At 35.9% G+C, this 18,710-nt stretch overlaps 1 protein-coding gene across 1 annotated transcript in view; it reads right to left on the bottom strand.

Annotated features, from left to right (window-relative positions):
* ARID2 (AT-rich interaction domain 2) overlaps positions 1-18,710 on the bottom strand; it is a 107,652-nt gene that overhangs the window by 45,340 nt on the left and 43,602 nt on the right. The window contains exons 4-6 of the mRNA XM_030450569.1: positions 4,525-4,658; positions 3,463-3,681; positions 742-809 (exon numbers count right to left, since the gene is read on the bottom strand). Of these exons, the coding sequence (XP_030306429.1) occupies positions 742-809; positions 3,463-3,681; positions 4,525-4,658 (421 nt within the window). The remainder of the gene's footprint in view (positions 1-741; positions 810-3,462; positions 3,682-4,524; positions 4,659-18,710) is intronic.

Raw genomic sequence — 18,710 nt, 5'->3', positions numbered from 1 at the left:
ACAAGTCTTCAAAATAAATTTTAATTTAGCTCTCTTCTGTTTTAGCCACACAAATCATCACCTGAAATTCAATTTAAGGACACTGTATATCGTAGCAAATACACTAAAGTGTCAAACCTCTTCCAGCTATATTTCATGCTTTTATTCACCTCAAAATGCTCATCAAGAATAAAGAGGAAGCATTTATATAAAGAAACTTTAGTAATTAGTTAGTTTTTAGTTAGTTTTTACCTCATTTCATTACTTGTACAGTAGATCATGCCCTCTAGTGGAAAGACAAAAAAGCCTTGAGCAAAAGCAGTTAAACTGAAATGAACTTGGAAGGAATATTGCTAACTTACTTAAATTTGTCCTATGTAGCTTATATTATGGACTTAACTTTCACAATCCAGAATCTTTTTTTGCTGATCACAGCATTAAAAAGAAACACCCACACCAGCACTGTTCTCTGCACTAAATATGTTGGCCAGTTTTCCTCTTCTTCACACATAGTAGCTTTCTTTTAGAAAGAAACAGAACATCTTCATTTGCCTACATTGATTTTTTTTTAATACATTTCCTCCCAATTTAAAACACATTATGACAACTGTCATTTAGTTTACTATTACATTTAAATCAAAGGAATAAAACTGAGAGCAATTCAAAAGACATATGATAGTATATCCTAGAACCTTGTATGTTTTTAAAAGATTTGATTCCCACCCATGTGCAGCTCAGAATTTTGAAATAATTTTTAATTACCTTAACAAAATCTCTATCAGTTTTCTCCTTCCATTCTTCTCCAAATACAGCAGAAAATGATCCTAAAGCTTTAAGCACAAAAAAACAGAATTTAGTAAAACAAAAATTTAACACTTTTTACTTTTTACTAATCCATAAACTAAATATTCACCAACCCTATAGACTCTTCTAGCATTTCCTTTTCATTAAAAAAGTCCCATAGTAAACTGCAGAAACCAACTGAAATTTCTGTAGTAATTTAGTTAACTGGTACTGCAGTTTTACATCTCAAATTGAGAATAACAAGTCCATAAAAATGGATCCTTTTGTCAGCTCTTTAAAAACCACACAGAAAACTTTTCCACAGCTCTTCTCCAGAAGTCAAGATGACTGCTTGATTTTCAACCTCACATCAACAACTGTTTTCCATGTGCACAGTATAAGCTGCAAACACTACTTTAGTAATTAAATTCCTACTAATGCTTTCTTAAAACCAGAGCAGTAGCAGTGAGATTTTGACAGCACTGAAATGAAAGTCAGAGTTTTATCAGGAAGTGTAATGGATGTTCTTGGGTGTCTGGTGGTGCCACTGCCACTAATTTTCTAGCCATCCCTATCTGAAAGCAGCAGAGACTCAGTTAGTGTGACTGAAAGTTATCAGTCAATCCAAAAATAACCTGTTTCCTTCAGTAATGAACTCATGACACGTTTCAGTTACACTTAAACGTTTTTTGTTCATGTTTTGAATTGCTTTGAAAAAAATGCTACAAATTTCAAGCCCACAGCAGCTTTCAACTCAGATAATCCAAACCAAGGTTTATGCAGTATTCCAAGCTGAAGATACTACAGACCCCCAAACCTCTATGTCTTCCCTATCAAAAGCAATATGTTTGTCATCTCCAACTTTTCTAAAAGAAAAAACCCCAACTTTTTCTTAGACATGTTTTTTTTGGTACTTAGAAGTAGTGCACTACAAATACTAACAATGATAAAACCTTAATTATAGACAAGCAAAATCTAAACCCCCACATTAAATAAAGTTAATCAGCTATTACTTATTTACACTTGAAATTACTGTGACAGTATTTTCATACTACCTGAATTTTTAAATTACAGTTTTCATTTAATCACCAAACTTGACAGATTTATAATAGAAAAGCATGTAATAATTTGAATCAAAGCTTCATGCTTCAAATAAGCAAAAGCACTCCCTTTTCTTTCCCCAGTTTGTCCCAATTAGTCCTCCTAATGCTGCTAGGACACTCCCTGTGTATCCAGAAGACATAATCAGATAAGATAAATACATTTTCCCCGGGGAATTAAAAGAGCTAGCCCATTACATGATCATCATTCCTCTTGGCTTTTCCTCAAATATTTTTCAGTGTAAGAAGTACTAACTCATAAAGACCAGCTATGGAGCAAGCCTATGTGAGTCAAAGTTTTGGACTTGAGAGAAAAGTGTCTGCTCTTGCAACATAAAAACAAAACAAAACAAAAACCCAAAACTTGATTAAATTATTTGTAAATTTCTAAGTCCACAGAAGTTCCACCAAAGTAACAGATGAGTAGATGACAAAGATCTAGAGAACAAACATCCTGCAAGCACTAAAATGCAAGACTAAGTTTCACTGTATCTTCCCTTCAAATATTTTTCTTTGAAAGTTCTTGCAACCAGGGTAGATAAAAAAATCTAACCACAGCTTAAAGACCTGGGTATAAATAAAAAACATAAAACAGAAGCTGGAGAACAATAACACAACACTGAGGGGAGGAGGGGGAAGCTGTAAATCATAATGTTAAAATGCTAATGATAACAAGAAAAAAAAAGCAGCACTGTACAATGTTTAAAATTGATTTTCCTCTAGAATTTTAAAACAGAATCTCTGACATACCCTACTATGTGCTTACACATGCAAACCAGATTTGTATTCAAACAGGTACGATCATCTGTACTAGCAGGTGAATGTACTTGGATGAAAAAGCTCATTTGAGCAGTTTTTTTTAAAGTTGGTAATTACTGAAATGTAGTATATGAAAGAAAATAAGTACATAACACTAGAAAAAACTTCCCTCTCACCACCACAAGACAGAAGCTACGCTCTTATTATTTTAGGGTGGTTTGGGTTAACTTTTTTTCCTCCCTCTTTATGACAGAAAGAAAAACAAGAAGTTAAGAAGCAATAACTTGGCATGGAGGTCACAGTGAATAAGTCAAACAGAAGAATTTTTTTCACATACTGAAGCATTTGGATGGAACAGATTCGTATGTGCTAGCACCTTAAGTAATTCTGAAACTCAGATTTTTATCCATTGAGTTCTGTATTTTGAATTTCTCTGCAGTAGAACACGTAGTTTATTATCCAGATAAAAATCTTAGTGGATTGCTGCTTTCAGACTGCCCTTTTTTAATTTTTAAATTTCTGACTGCTACTAAAAAAGAATTACAAAAACTCGGCATGATGCTACAGATTCAGAAGAAAACAGTAAAACACTATGAGCAGATGGGAACTCAATGTTATAAACCTGAGCATCTTAAACAACCAGTCTTTGTCAATGAAAAATTCATTCTTACATTTCACTGAACTGCTAAACAACACTGACAGAAAATTTAACTGTGGATAAGATAAAAAGAAAAAAATTAAGTACATTAAAGTGCAATAATTACAAACATTTTCATTATCAAGGCTTGTGAAAGATGCTACAACAAGTGTTGACTCTGTTGTAAAAATAATATATACTTACTGTCATCAAACACCCCAGCATTTGCAAGCAGTAAAGTGATGATTTTAGGGTCCTTTTCAAGTTGCATAACATGCTTGCTTTCATTTGAAAGAAGAGTACATACATTAATTGCAAAGTCCACTTCATTTGGGAGTCCAGATAACAGAGAAAGCACCAGTTTATTATAGTCATTTGGTGAGTTAAAGTCCATAGAGAGCCCATAGCTCTGACGAAGGTAATCTAAAAAAGAAAAAAAAAACAAACATTTTAACAGCTAAGATAATTAATATTCAGATGGTACATAAGCAAAATTATTATGAAAGATAAGTATTTTCACAAACATTTATTAACAGGGTGTTGATGGTTTTTAACAAGTTCTACAGTATTCAATTTATTTTTTCCATTTGTCTTTGGCCAAAATACTGAACTGTGTACCTTTCTGCTTAATATTAATTTATTCATCATCTCAGGAATACAATACTGCAGGATGTTCCCTCAAAGAAAAACTCTGAAAAGGCAAACTTTTATTGCACCAGAACAGAACAGTAATGCAATTAGGAGTAACTTTCTACACACTAATGACATATCTTTTCCACAGGGTCCACCAGCTTCCAATTTGTATATTGGGCCCAGATGTATACTTTGGTCTCTAAATTACAGTGTTGGTGATTCTGTCTCCTTACACATGGTTTTATTCCTTGGCTTTTAAAGATTAATTAATGTTAGGTATGCTCACTTCAGGTATCTGGTTCTCTAGAGAAATTACTGACATGACAGAAACACAATCTGCAAATTTTCAAGGTACGTTGTTTCAAGACAAGCAACTATTTAGCCCTGCTAATTAGAAAGAGAAACATTTATAAGGAAGACAAACAGCTTATGGATTTTTGTATTTATTTTGGTTTGGTTCACAATGGAAAGTTGTTTTGAGTGTGTTCAATTTAGTTGAGTGACTCACAAATTGGCGGGGTTTAATAATACTGTAATTTAGCTACACAATATTTCTGTAGCTTGTCCAAATATATATATATACACAATCACACATACACATACAGAAGAAATTACTTTTCCTCAAAAATTTACCTGACACACTGTGTTGCTGGTAGTTATAGGAAGTTGGAATTGCACCAATAGGAAGTTGTGGCTTTGGATTTCCCGGTTGTACCTCATCATCCTCCTCCCCAAAATGATGGACCTTTTCATACTTTTCTAGATAACTGGAATAAAAAAACCAAATATTTTGAATATATATAACTAAATCTTTCACCTTCCAAGAGCTGAACTGCCAAAGGAAACAAACTGCACAAATATGGATATTTACTGGAAACACTAGTATAAGTGTTATAAAATATGAATCAGACTGACAACAGGCAGTACAGAAAATGCAGATACGTGGATTTATGGATTTAGGTATTGAATTTCTTCACATTTCTCAACAACAATCCCTAGCTAAATTGCAATCTGTTGAGCCCTCTTATGACCAAATCCATTTTTCCAAAATCAGCTTTTGCTACCTAATATAACTCTGAAGGTAGAAGCATCATAAAAATTACTCTGTTCAGATTAGAAGTACATATATTAAAGCCCAGAAAAACACTTTTTATTTTTGCCTGACTTAAATATTAAGTCTGGTTTCCATTTTCCATATTATCATTTATTTGATGATTTAATGAATATTTTAAGATAGCTTAAAAAAAATACAACTAAGATTTTTAAAAAGCACAAAGCTACAGTAGCACAGCCAAACATTGAAATGTAGTCAGAAATGGAATACCAGACAAATAAAGCACCACACAGTTTTAGGTGTCCCATGACCTGATGTTTATCTCTACTGGGTTCTCAAAGTAACTGTGTATATACCCTTACACAGCTCCAAAACCAAGATTTATTGGAATAAAACACTCATGTCCAATTGTGAAAGCTAAAACCCCATGAAGTTCTATCATCCAGAAAGTATTTTATTTTCCCAGTCACAGAAGCACTTCTGAAGGGTTCACTGTCATACTGACAGGCATCTCTTCCCTATTCTGACCCCAGAAAATACTGAACTGAGACAATATCAGTGGTTTATGCATTCTGACAGGACAAATTCCCACCTGTACACATTAGTGATTAGGATTTTATAGTAGACTTAATAGTGGTTGCTAAAATCCTGACAAAGAACACAGGGTTTTCAAGTACATGCAAGTCTAATAGTATGTAGGACCTCACCAGTGCATCCTGAAGTTTGCTGATTGTACCAAAAATGAGTGGGAAGTGGATACTTCAGAGGGGAGGAAGACCCAGACAAGGCTGGAAGAATGGGCTAACAAGAACATTGTAAAGTTCCACAAGGCCAAGTGTAAGGTCTTGCACCTGGGAAAAACCTAATTCAGCAGTGCAGGACAGGGTGGGATCTACCTGGCTGGGGAGCAGCTCTGTGGAAAGGGATATGGGAGTCCTCCTGGACAACAAGCTTACTATGAGTGAAAGCAAAGAAAGCAACAGGATGCTGGGCTGCATCAACAGAGGCATCACCAGCAAAGATAAAAAGACACCACCCAAGTGCTCTACTCAGCACTTGTCAGGCCACACCTGGAACACTGTGTTCAGATTTGGTCCCTGAGGTATGAAAAATTTGGACAGGTGGGAGAAATTCCAGAGGAGTGCCAGAGAGATGACCAAAGAACTGGGAAACTTGATGTACAAAGAAAGGCTGAGAGAACTGGGTTTGTTCAGCCTTGAGAAAAGAAGGCTTAGGGGAGACCTTATCACCATGTTCCAGTACTTAAAAGTACTGGAGTACTACAAAGATGGAGACACACTTTTTACAGTCACGTGGAAAAGATGAAGGGTAATCAATGAAAATTACTCCTGGGGAGTCAATTGGACACAAGAGGACAATTCTCCACAATGAGAAAAATCAGCCACTGGAATAAGGTCCCCAGAGAAGTGGTGGATACCTCAACAACGGAGACTTAAAATGCATCAACAGGGTGCTGAGGGAGCTTGTCTACACCATGGTTTTTCCAAGAAAGGTTGGACCAGATGATACTTGAGGTACCTTCCAATGTGATATTCTGTGGTTTTCTGTGTATCTCCAACTTACCCTACTCCAAAATGAAACATGGGAACAATTAAAATACTTCCAGGTAAACACTGCTCACTGCAAAATTCCAGACTTCTTTCTGCTACCAGCATTTGTTCACTGTCTTTCAAACAGTTCAGTTAATTCAGTCTGCCATCATCACTGTCATCATGGTTGGAATAAAGGAGTGTGTACTGTAGTTGAGGTGACCTACACTGAAAAGATGATTTCACAAAACTAGTCTAACATCCAAAAACAAGTGATAAGAAAACCTGAAAATTTTAACTGAGCTTTTCTATACATGATGCTTTGCTTTGTACCCCTGTGAGATCATCAAAAGCTGCTGAAATTGAGGAAAAGACATGTTAAGGAAAAGATACTGCCTTCACAAAGTCCTGAACCAGATTAATCAAATGTATGATTAAGTCCAATCAATTTAAATAGAGCCCACATAATGTGCATTTATGATCATGACCTATAGAAGTAGCTCAGAGACAGCTTGACCTTCACTCCTTCTGCCCATCCAGTCTCTCACTCTTTGAGCTCATTTCCTGAGGATTCTAGGTTGGCTCTCCACTGATTTTCCAAACTGAACAGGGGTCACATGAATACTAGAGGCGATGCAGGGGGAAGAGGTGTACACAGCTGAGGATGGCAAGGGGATGATGTGCATGTGCCACTTCTACACTGGCAGCTTCTGCAATGGGACTTGAGAAGTGTTGTGGCTGGACCTGATTTCCTCATATTGCTGGGCTGAGTATGCTCAGCATGAAACACTTTCATGACTGAATACAAGATTTCATAACAATATTTTATGAGGTGAAGTGAGATCCCTATACACAGACATATGCAGTATTAAAAATACAGTTTGCAAATTTGCTGCAATTTTTTCTGGACTTGACCATTCTACCAAGAATTAAAAAAGAAAAGAGAGCATTATGTATCATAAAATAATCCATGTTGTTCTATATTTAGAATACAAATACTGAGACTTAATGCTTTTTATTAAAGCCACCTCCATGCAAAGCTGAACAATATGAATATCCTGTACGTGCTCCTCTATTAATACCTATTAAAATGTGTTAAAACAGTTCTGCCAAACACAGAAACTCTAAAATTTCAAAATCCAGCTTCCTGCTTCCCTGTCCAAAACCAAACAATGACATTCCAACACTTCAAAGAACACTCCCTCTTTCCTATCTCACCCCAAACTAATCAAGTTTGCTGAGGGAAAAAACAAACAAGAGCCCAAATTTTTTTAAAAAGCCCCCAACAATCCTAAAGCATCATTTACAAAGACTAGGAAAAAAGAAAACCCAGATGACAAAAAGAAAGACCCTCCCCCAACTCTAACACATACACACTTACTCCTATTAAGGTAATACTTGTTTACAGGGTGGATGTTTCCCTGTTTCTGAATCCATCAACTATTATTGAATTTCAACTATAATAACAAGACCTTAATACACTTCTTTAGGATGATTCCTTTATGCTACATAAGTACGGACTGTTTACAGACAGCTGTACAGTCCTCAATCCTCCAAACCCTTCTTTTGTTTCCTGCAGAGGGAATGCATGACCTGGAATGTTAGTGTAGAGAAGAAGCTTTGTAAATTAGCTTGTAAATGAGCTTTACTCGTCTTACATTCTAATCCTACCAGTCTGGCATACAGCTACTATGCAAACAGTGGAACAGTTATCATAAAGATAGGTCTCACTTTAAGGATACAACAAATTTAAGATAACAAATGGAGCTTTTCTGTTACTGAAAATCAGTGGTGTAGCTCATAAATTATAATCAGAGACTTACAAAAGGCTTATCTCATGTTTCAAAACAACTTAGATCTGTAACTATAGAACTAACACTAGAAATGCATACTTGGACATGGAAAAAGGTTTTTAGGAATTCATAATGCTTCCTTAATTTCAGTCACTGGCAGTATAAATCAATAGTACAGGTCTCAATCTTCCAATTTCAATACCAACTGAACAATTAGGCCCTGAAAAAGAAAGACATAGCTAATATGTCTGTAAACAAAATAAAACAACTGAATGAAGGATCAGAACAAAACTGCTAATGAAACAAGCAATCTATATGGGATAAAGAAGTTTCAAAAATGCCTGACCAAAGAACCTAAACACTATGTTGAAGCCTTGGTGAGAAAGGAGTGATGAGGAAAACTGCCTTCTGTATGTACATTGAAATGTGCCACACGGTATCAATGGCACCTTCAGCTGTCACATGATCCAAAGAATTCAAGAAACTGAAATGCAATGAAACCCAGTGGCAATTTACAGCCAATTCCTTTCTTCTGCTTGGATCACCTCCATTCTGAGAAACTTAAGGAAAAACACACAAAACCAAACCAAAACAAACAACAAAACAGAACAACCAACAAAACAACACAAAAAACCATCACCAAAAAAAACCCCATAGCACATATACACATCTGGTGAATAGCTAGAACTACAGAATACGTGAAATACTGAAATACAGGAAAACACATGGGCAGCCAGAGACATGTAAAGGCATGTAAAAGCTGGCTACTTTTGCAGAGGCCAAGTGATTTCAATGCTTCCTGAAAACTTGGTTCCTTTAAAGATCCCTTGAGTTGAAAATCAAAAGATAGTATCCTTTTGAAAATCAGATTAACATATTAAGTATTCTCTTCCTCTGACATTTTGTTTCAGTCAGGCCTGTAAGAAACTAAAATCTGTTAAGATGGCCAATATTTCTGTCCATTAAAAATACTCAAGTAACAACACAGGATCTTATTCTGTCAAGTTAGTTTCAGGCTTATTTTCAGATATTTAGGAAAAAAATACTAATAGAAAAAGGTCTACACTAGGTACAGCTAGCAGCATGCAGAATTTACTATGAACAGTAGCTCTGAACAGGCTTACAGTGCACTGCAAGCTCTCAGACTAGGGTTTGGTACCTTTTGAATCTGCTACTTACAAATGTGGCAAATTTGAGTAAAAAAGCATCAAGACTTTTAGGTTACGATGGTCTCCAACTGAAAATCTAGAATACACCACATACTTACTACCTCAGTATTTGTTAAGCTGTTTTATGTACTGGTATAAAACATCTGACTTCTTTATTTTGGCTCCCTGCACCAGGACAGGATATATTTGCCAAATATATATTAAACCAGTGCCTGGCAAAACAGTGAAGACAGCAATAACCATCACAGTCCAACTACCAATTCCTTATAATTGTATTCAACTGAAGGACAAGCACATACTGCTCTCTCCTTTGCCCTAAATTCAACATGACTCTTAACCTGATCTGAAGGACTAATTCCATGGTGGCAATACCATGCCAACTAAAAAATTTTCATAACCATGAAAATGGTCCATGCTTGGGTAAACCAATAAAAGTAACTAAAAATACAGGAGGCAGCAGGGAAAAAAAAAATAAAAAATATCTAACTACTGTTGTAGGATTTTGAAATTTAAAAACCCCACAAACCTTTCAGAATTGCAGTAACATTCCATCCTAATGCAAGCAGCACACTGGCACTTGCACTCAGCCATTTTTTACCTGGTCATACATCTGAGTTCTTTACAAGCAACAATTCATGAACTTCCGATGCCATTCAAAAGCTGCAAATTTTTCAAAAAGGTAATATCTTCATCAGATGATCCCTTATAGTCCTATGCCATGTATCGCTGCCTGTTATCATTACTTGAAAATCTGATCCATTTAGGAACCTCAGTAGGAGGCAGTTTCTCGGCAGGGCACAAGTGCTTATGCTCAATGTCCCTGCTGCTAGTGGGACACTGGTGGAAACTGGAGGCATGCTCCAGAATCAAACTCCTACTTCCAACTCAACAGGGCTGCTGCTGCAGCTGGCCCAAGTAATGTCTAACTCATCTCAGAGGTGTTTGCTTACAAAACACTTGCCCTAAGAGTTAACCTAACTAGTTCCTGGAAATGGCAAACTCAACAATCCACTTGAAGGCTCTACAAACTTGTAGCATATGTCAACAAGCTGCCACAAATTTGATTTCATGTCTCAGTGTTCCACCAGTGCCATCAGCAACCTCTTCAGGGCTTTTTTTTCTTGACTTCAAGGGCACCACGAATTCCAAGTCAAGAGTTACATCCAATTATTGTCAGAACTGATGCTTGCAGGTGAATCCTTCAAAACAATGTTTGTGTTGTTTTCCATCTCCAAGCTGTCTTAACTTGGAAACTGTGAAGCTCACATACTGCACCCAGTGAAACACTCCACCTGTGATCTGCTATTTGTTTGATTTCTGGCTTATTGTGAGCATTTAATAAGACTGGCTGACAAATCACGATTACTGAAGCTGCCAGCTTGCCAGATGAGTAGGAATCTCCAACTCTGCTCCTTCTCTACAAGGCCTCAGAATACTGTCCTCCAGCCTGGCCCAGTCTCTTCCCATGCTGCCCCATCTGAATGTCTGCACCATACCACAACTCCAGTCTCCACCCTGACATCATTCTGTCACACATTAGGTGAATTCTGAGCAAACTCAAAAGGCCCCGTGCAGAATAAACTTAGTCAAGGTCTTTGTATAGATCCACAGATAAACTACAGTGGTATACCCTGGAATTTAAATGTATTGACAGCATTTTGTAACACAGGTTGTGTAGGACTATAGGATAGATGGTGCAATTTGTGGTTTGTTTTATATTTGGTTAAAAAATTCTTACCCTACCAGAAAGCCTTTGCAAATATAAGAAAACCCAATACATGCATTCATAAAGTTCTGAATCTTTGATAGGGCAAGATGTATTATTTATTGTTTAAAAAAGAAATGTAAAATTCAGAAGCATCAGTAATTCTGGAAGTTTCACTTTGTTAGACATTACAACAACAAGAAAAATATGAAATGCTTCCAAGTGAAAAAATAATTCATTCTAGAGGCACTGAAAATACATCTTAATACCTATGGGAACACCAAGAGGACAGAAATAAAGATATTATTTTATGCTTTCATACTAATACTCCAATTCAAAAGGAAACTAATGGAAGACAGGCTAGCCAACTAAAGTGTGCATGAAAGAGTGAAAGTACCAAAGCCAAGGTGGCTCTGGAATGACAACACAAGCCTCTGAAAAAACTGCACTACCAGCACCTCCAAGAGATTCTGAGTAAGTATTCTGCATAACAGAACAGGAGAAGAAAGCAGGTATTTTACCATCTCTAAGTTAAACAGAACTCTGTTATTACAGGAGAGTTGAGGAAATGAGAAGTCTTAAAATAAAAGGCCAAGGTTTCATTCACCATGAAAATTTGTTACCCAAAATAGCATCTGAAAGTAAATACAGATGTCCTTCTACTTCTTCATTCCTGTAACTTCCCTCTAATTCTTCTTCAATCTTTTGGCTAAATCTGGCAGAAGAACTGCACAGGGAAGTCACCACACAGGACAAGCAGTAGGCCAGTTGATAAAGTCTTGACAGCAACTAAATTCTGGTCTACGATGCCATAACTAACACCAAAATGTACTGACACCTATTCCTTTGAAATTAAGATTATTTACAGGCTTGTTTCCATTTATTTTAAATTTAAATTAAACTGAATCCACTTCTGATCCCCAGCTATTTTCCAGGACTAATTCTTCAACTGCATTCCCACTGCTTGCCAAAACCAATTCACAGCCTGTATCACCTCTCACCGCTCCAGCAGCTGTTTCATCAGATCTGATGGGCTTCACATCCAGGAATATCTAAGCTGTACAATTATTAACTGTATTAATTCTCCAGTCTGTATCTAGGCATTAACTTCTTAACAAAGGCAATTCCCAGATGTATTCATCTTACCAATATTATAGTCCTTCTGTTGTCATTCAGGATGACAACTCATCAAGTCTGTCAAGTATCACAGCAGTCTGAGTTTAGCTATTCAAACTTCAGAAGCAAGATTTTTTTTACCATCTCCGTAACATTCTTTCAAATTCTACAAAAATACCCCACCACCACCAAACAACCCAAGTTTCTCTGTTTTGAGAGACGATCTGCAGTAACACAGATTTCTCCACAGTGCCAGAACACGAAAGGATATGAATAGAAAGGATGCACCAATACAAACAGCTCCACATGTGAGGAATTACTGTGGGCACATGGAGGAAATTACAGCCAAGTGCTGGGGGTGCATCTTGCCCACAGCAAGTCACACTAAGTTACTGCCACCCACACCAGCCACTTAGTTTCAGGCATTCACTGAAATCCCAGATGCTACTGCATTATGCAAGTCTCTGCAATGGTTTTCAGTGTTCCTGTATGCAGTGCAAAGCTGGTAGCTGTACAAGTGTAAGAGTACTCTCTACGCTGTAAGAGTAATAATAGTGCTTTCATCAAAACACAGCTTCCTACAAACTATTACCTATACACCCCATGACTTGTAATACAGTCTGTACAGAACATAAAAACTTGTGCTTGGTGAACACTGGGTCAACTGTCTAAATACTGAAAGAAAAATTACTTGTAAAAGTGCATTCTTTCACAAAAATACCCTAGGACTGGGTGGTCTTCTGACAGGAACAGACATAGTTATCTGGCAAGTGCATTTAACGAAGAAATACTTTAGGAATATATGTATGAATATATACATGAAAGATTACATTTTAATTAAAAAAAAAAAAAAACAGAACACAAAAGTTTTAATTCCTACAGACTCTGGTAACTTAAAGCACATTTTAAAGCTGGAAACTTCCATTAAACATAGGTCATAGTTTGCCAAATATTGAAGCTAAAAATCCAACAGCCGCTCACAAGACTAGAAAAAAACAAACGCATATGAAAAATGTTATAGAAAAAAGAAAGAAATAATGTGTGCTACAGCAATATACCATTCTGTAAGCACACTGATTGAAGAGTTGTTCTCACTTAAGAGAAAATTTCTATGGAAATTCTGTCTCAGTTTTTTCCCCAAATTCAGGATGCACACTGGCCATGTAGTATATAAAAGTAAGGAGGTGTGTCCCTGTTGTCTTTAGTTCACAGTTCCATCACCAAATATGTAAATAAAGAGGGCTGATATTTGCACAACAAAATTAAGGAACATTCCCCTGTGCACTTTCAAGGCCTTCATTAATGTTTAAAAAAACCAAAACAAACTAGACTGGGTTTTTTTGTATGTGAGAAGTAAATTCTTTTCTTTTCTGCCTGCTAGCCACTACACAAAAGTTATTTAAACAAAAATAATACCCTGAAAAGAATTTAACCTATCAAGAATTTCTAGTTCTTTAAGTTTCTTTCAAATCATTACAAGTAACACAGATATGTATAATATTAAGGAAGGCAATAGTTACTCACATTTCCTTGTCTATGCGGAATAAATAGCTCCTATAAAGGTGTAATCTAGCAAAATGTCACAATGTGAATGGTCTCACTTCATATACTTACAAATTACTTAAAACACTTTGTTAAACTGGAATCTCTCTCATTGCAAAGACCTCCATACTGCTTTTCAACTTGCAAATACTTATCTTAGAACACTAAAAATTTGTAATACCTCATCTTTGACCACTTCATTAAAACTACGCCAACAGAAACGTTGCTTATGCGTGTAATTCAAACAATATGGAAAACAGACCAGCAGTTTCTAGAACGAGGCTTCAAAGTCCAGACTCTACACATTAACTACCTAAATTCTTGGAAAATGGTCCTTTCTCCCTGGCCTGTTATTAATCCACACTCCTTGCTACATTCTAGCACTACTTTGACAAGAAGGAAAGATAAGGTGCCCATAGGAAGCCTGGTAATTAGAAGGGTATTATACAGTAATAGTAACTGCATAAGTAAGTTCAAATCTCATGAAAGCACAAGTAGAGAGCACAAGTAGGTTTTCTAGATTTTGACAATTGCTTGAGTCAAAACAGTAAACATTTCTACAATAGTACTTCCAGCCCAGTTCAGAAATTACTACATAAATGCAGAAGACACAGAACAAAAACCAGAATTTACTGATTTCTTATGTTTCTAGGCCGTTTCTTAATTCTGACTCTAACAGTCTTTATTAAAAATATACTGTTACACCGTATTTTCACCTCATGTAAATATCTGTAATTTGATGGTTAGAATCTGCAGAGTCAGCAGTTTTAACAGTTGTGCTTTTCTGCCTTCATCTTAAGAATCTGTCTTTTCCTGCCATTAAATTTACAGTTTCTCTGCTAATCTGCATTCCACCCTTTGACCACACAGTCAAAGCAAATGTACTAGTTTACATGTCTCTATTTATGTAGTAAAACACAAAAATTCATTAATTCTTGAACACTCTACCAGATGGAAAAAAAATATTCATGAGAAAAGTGAGAATAGAATTAAAAAATCTGATTAAGAGGACCCTGCTGGGACTCTGCACAATGAGAACAGAAATTCTTTAAGTCCTATGTAGAGAGGAAAAAGCTGTCTTAGAAGCAAGTCTCTTCTTTATATCAAGATCTTACCAGAAATTAGTTTGTATGAAGGAATGCAATCTGGCTTTCATAAAAACTTTAACTAAAAAATATCTGAATATAATAAGTAAATGCAAACATATCCAGACTGATACTAAAATAATAATGACTAATTTTACATCTTTTGCTCACATAATGAGACACAATTATAAGGCTAAGTTTCCCAGTGTATTCTGAGAATGCAGCAGAATTCAAACTAAGAAACAACGATAAAGAGGAAATGTTGATTTAACTGTCTGAAGTTATAAAGGCTACAATATCTATACCTGTTAATCAACTGTGCTGTGATCATTCCCACACATGGAAATAAACTGCCTGTACTACTAAATTGTGAGAAACAGGCCTGAAACAATTTCTGTCCACAAGCAAAATAAAGGCATGGTTGAGACACTACCCTTGGACAGGGTACCATTCCCAGAAGTAAAGTTGGATACAGCTATGCTGTCTTGGGGCTACGAGCATGGACATGGGCCCTTTTGTGTCAATTAGCCTCAGGCACACTTAATTCACTAATATAGATATAGCCAGAGAAACACTGAATGCTACACAGATGGCCTCTGGCTTAACACTAATTCTGATCCAGCATGGGGAAAGCTGAACAATAGATGAAGTGTTGCTCCTTCAGAAAAGATTTAAAAATTACCAGCAACATAATAACTGCAAAGAATTTATAAGCATTTTCTTTTTGCCTTGTATAGCTGTAATGTAAAGCCATTAGGACACATACAAAGATAAAAAGAGAGAGAACAAACAGGCATGATGAATGCAGATAAAGACCAAAGATCAGATTTCCTGTTGGGAAATACTCATCTCAGGCATTGAAGATAATAATTGCAAATTGCTTTAAAGGCAGAAACAGAGATATTCTGGATATGAGAAGGAAAAAAAGAAAACAATAACCCTACTTTTATCTACCAAACTACTCAATGAGAATGCTGTTGTAAAATTTGTAGTAAAACCACTCAAACTTTAAAGTTATTTAAAATGAAATAGATATTAAAAATGTTGAGCATATGGGACAAGAAATTGTACTCTAATAGGAAGGCTAAAAAATAAGAAGCAATATTAACAGTATTCAGATATTAAGTATTAGAAAAGGTTTGGAAGACAGAGTCCCTGCTGGTGGTCTAGGGTTTAGAGGAGATAAAACCTGATCCTCCACTGTGGATTGACCAGCATTTTCAAATCCTGCATAAACCCAGTAAAGCTTATTGAATTGCTGTTATTTTGAATAGAAATTATTTGTGGGACAAGAAGTGCTCTGCAATTAATCTCTGGTGTACCTCTTTAAGAGGCAGAGAGCAGATACTTCAAAGACTGAAAAAGTTCATTATGGGAAGCAAGTAATTGATATCTTTTGTCTATTGTAAGTAAATATAACAAAGTAAACAAACATTTTTTCTAGTTAATAATATATTAAAATATTAGCCATTTTCCCCCTCAGAGCTGCCTTCTACACTGATAATTTCTGAATAGCACTAAATGCTACCATCAGGTTAGACAGCTCTTGGGATGACTTTATCTAGATAAAGATGTACCTGCCCATGGCAGGGGGTAGACTAGATGATCTTTAAACTCAGACCATACTATGATTCTGTGTTATTCCAGTAAATGAGGACTGGATTTGTTACTTATGTTTCCTTCACCCTTCCATTTTACTATTACAGTGCTCAGTATCTGCTCAAGACAACCAGTTTTTAGAAAACCCAGCTCTAAGTTCACAACAGTGTATTAATAAAATAGACATTTCACATAAGTTTCCATATGGTGCTGGTCCTTTAGGGCCTCAGTATGCTGAAACCAGGCTACTTCAGTGTCACCTAAGCTCTGGACATAATCTAAAATTCTTCTATAGGCCAGTGAAACCTTTTAACAAGAGGCAGAGCTCCTGACTTCAAAAAAGCAAACTTTCTCAGAAATAAATTTCAATCAAGAAATTTAAAATATTTTCTGTTCAAATGTAAAATCACAGTTTGCAGCAGCTGGGGAAATCAAGTACATTTTTAAGTAGCATAAAAAGCATTCATCCAGCAATAATATACAACCCTCTGAAAAAAAATGAGGATAAAAGGATCAAATCACATACAACACTTTGCTTTAAGAACTATCTCGAGGTGATGAGACCCTACTGTGATGACAGCACTACTACTAGAACTTAACTTGAATAGAAATTGAAGTCTTTGGGAATTCTTTTCAAGAAAAGGTACTAAGATGTCTCTTAAACATTAAGCCCTTTAAAGTCTTTGTCTAATAGGTATGAGAAGCTTAAAACCTGTCCAGCAACAGAAGAAATTAGGGAGGGTGCTTTTCATCCTTCCTTCCTCCTTCCTTCCCCTTCTAAGAATCTCTTGAGCATTAGGTTCTCTCTTAACATATTCCCTTTTATCGGCTAATAAGAAATTCTCCTTAATCAATGCCATTTTTCACTTCTTTTTCTCTTTTTTTAAGAGCTTCTGTAGAAAAGCCTACAGCAGTAGATATATTTCAAGCAGCTGCAGTGTGGAATTGCCACATTGTTATTTTCAGAATGATATGAACACCTACAGTGAAATCAGCTCAGGTCTTGCTCATTTCTAGCCCCTAAAATTCAGAAAAGTTAAGAGTGAGAATTCTTTCTAGTTCTGCTTGTTAGAAGACACAGGAATGTAGCACTTGAGTTACATTCTTAACTCTTTCAAAATTATGAAGCAACTTTTGTTTGCCCTCTGTTCCAAGGGTTTATAACAACGTCTATTAAGACTAGAACACTTCAAAGTGAAAATGCACATAGGAACTGTGATTAAATCAGCACAGATATTATAGCTTTCCACTTAAACAACAATTACTCCAAGATAACCAACATCAAGATTTAACATAATATTTACACACAAAAAATATCAGCCCTTTTTATACTCATTTTTGCCATAATAAAATTCTGTGCTTTTATTTCCACTTATGCAAAGGAAAAAAAAAAAAACCAAACCACAAAACACCACCATGTAATTTATATTTTAAATATCAAAAAGATCTAACAAAGGGTGAGGTGCATAGAAGTATTTCATAAAACAAGGAAAGGCACAACACAGGAACTCGAACTGTTCCCAATGTCTTACTGCAGAATTTCTAGTGGAGGCTAGGACTGAACACATTAATTAATTATTAACAGTAGGTTTCCTTTTCTTTTTCACCTTCTGAAAGTTCTAAAAGTAAACCAGGAGTTAAACACCACTGTACTCGACCTCTAGATTACAACAGGTTCTCAGCTATTTATACTGTTTCACAATCTAACAATACTACAATTATTTCAATACACTGGTATTTGCCAGTTTTCAAGCACACAATCATCTTTCCAGGGGACAAAAGAATTGGCAAGGAAATGAGCACAATATAAAAATTAGTAAGCTCTAAAATGACACAGCTTTGAAACTTAGGTTAGTTCTCCATTTGGTAATACATGAGGTGTACTTGAAGCTGGAGAACGTTCTTGAATAAATCGCTTCACAGTATTTTTAGAAACATTAATAAAACCAGAATAAAAGTACTCCTTGGAACTAAAACAGAACCAGAGAGATGCAGTCCTCAAAATAAAACCAGCTCTGTGTAGCATGCAAATGGAGTTAGCAACACCACCGATACAATTCCTGTAAGTTGTGGGTCATCTCTCCAGCAAACTGGTGTCAGCCTACCCTTTACATTAAACTAGGTCAATCAGTATTCTTATTTAAGAATGGGAAAAGTACTTAAAACCCATGGGCTGTCTCCCATAAGGATCATATTACTCACAATT

The sequence above is a fragment of the Calypte anna genome, chromosome 1 (assembly GCF_003957555.1).
Source record: "Calypte anna isolate BGI_N300 chromosome 1, bCalAnn1_v1.p, whole genome shotgun sequence".
Lineage (NCBI taxonomy): Eukaryota > Metazoa > Chordata > Aves > Apodiformes > Trochilidae > Calypte > Calypte anna.
Note: the sequence above shows the minus strand (reverse complement) of the source record. Positions and strands in the feature narration are given on the sequence as shown.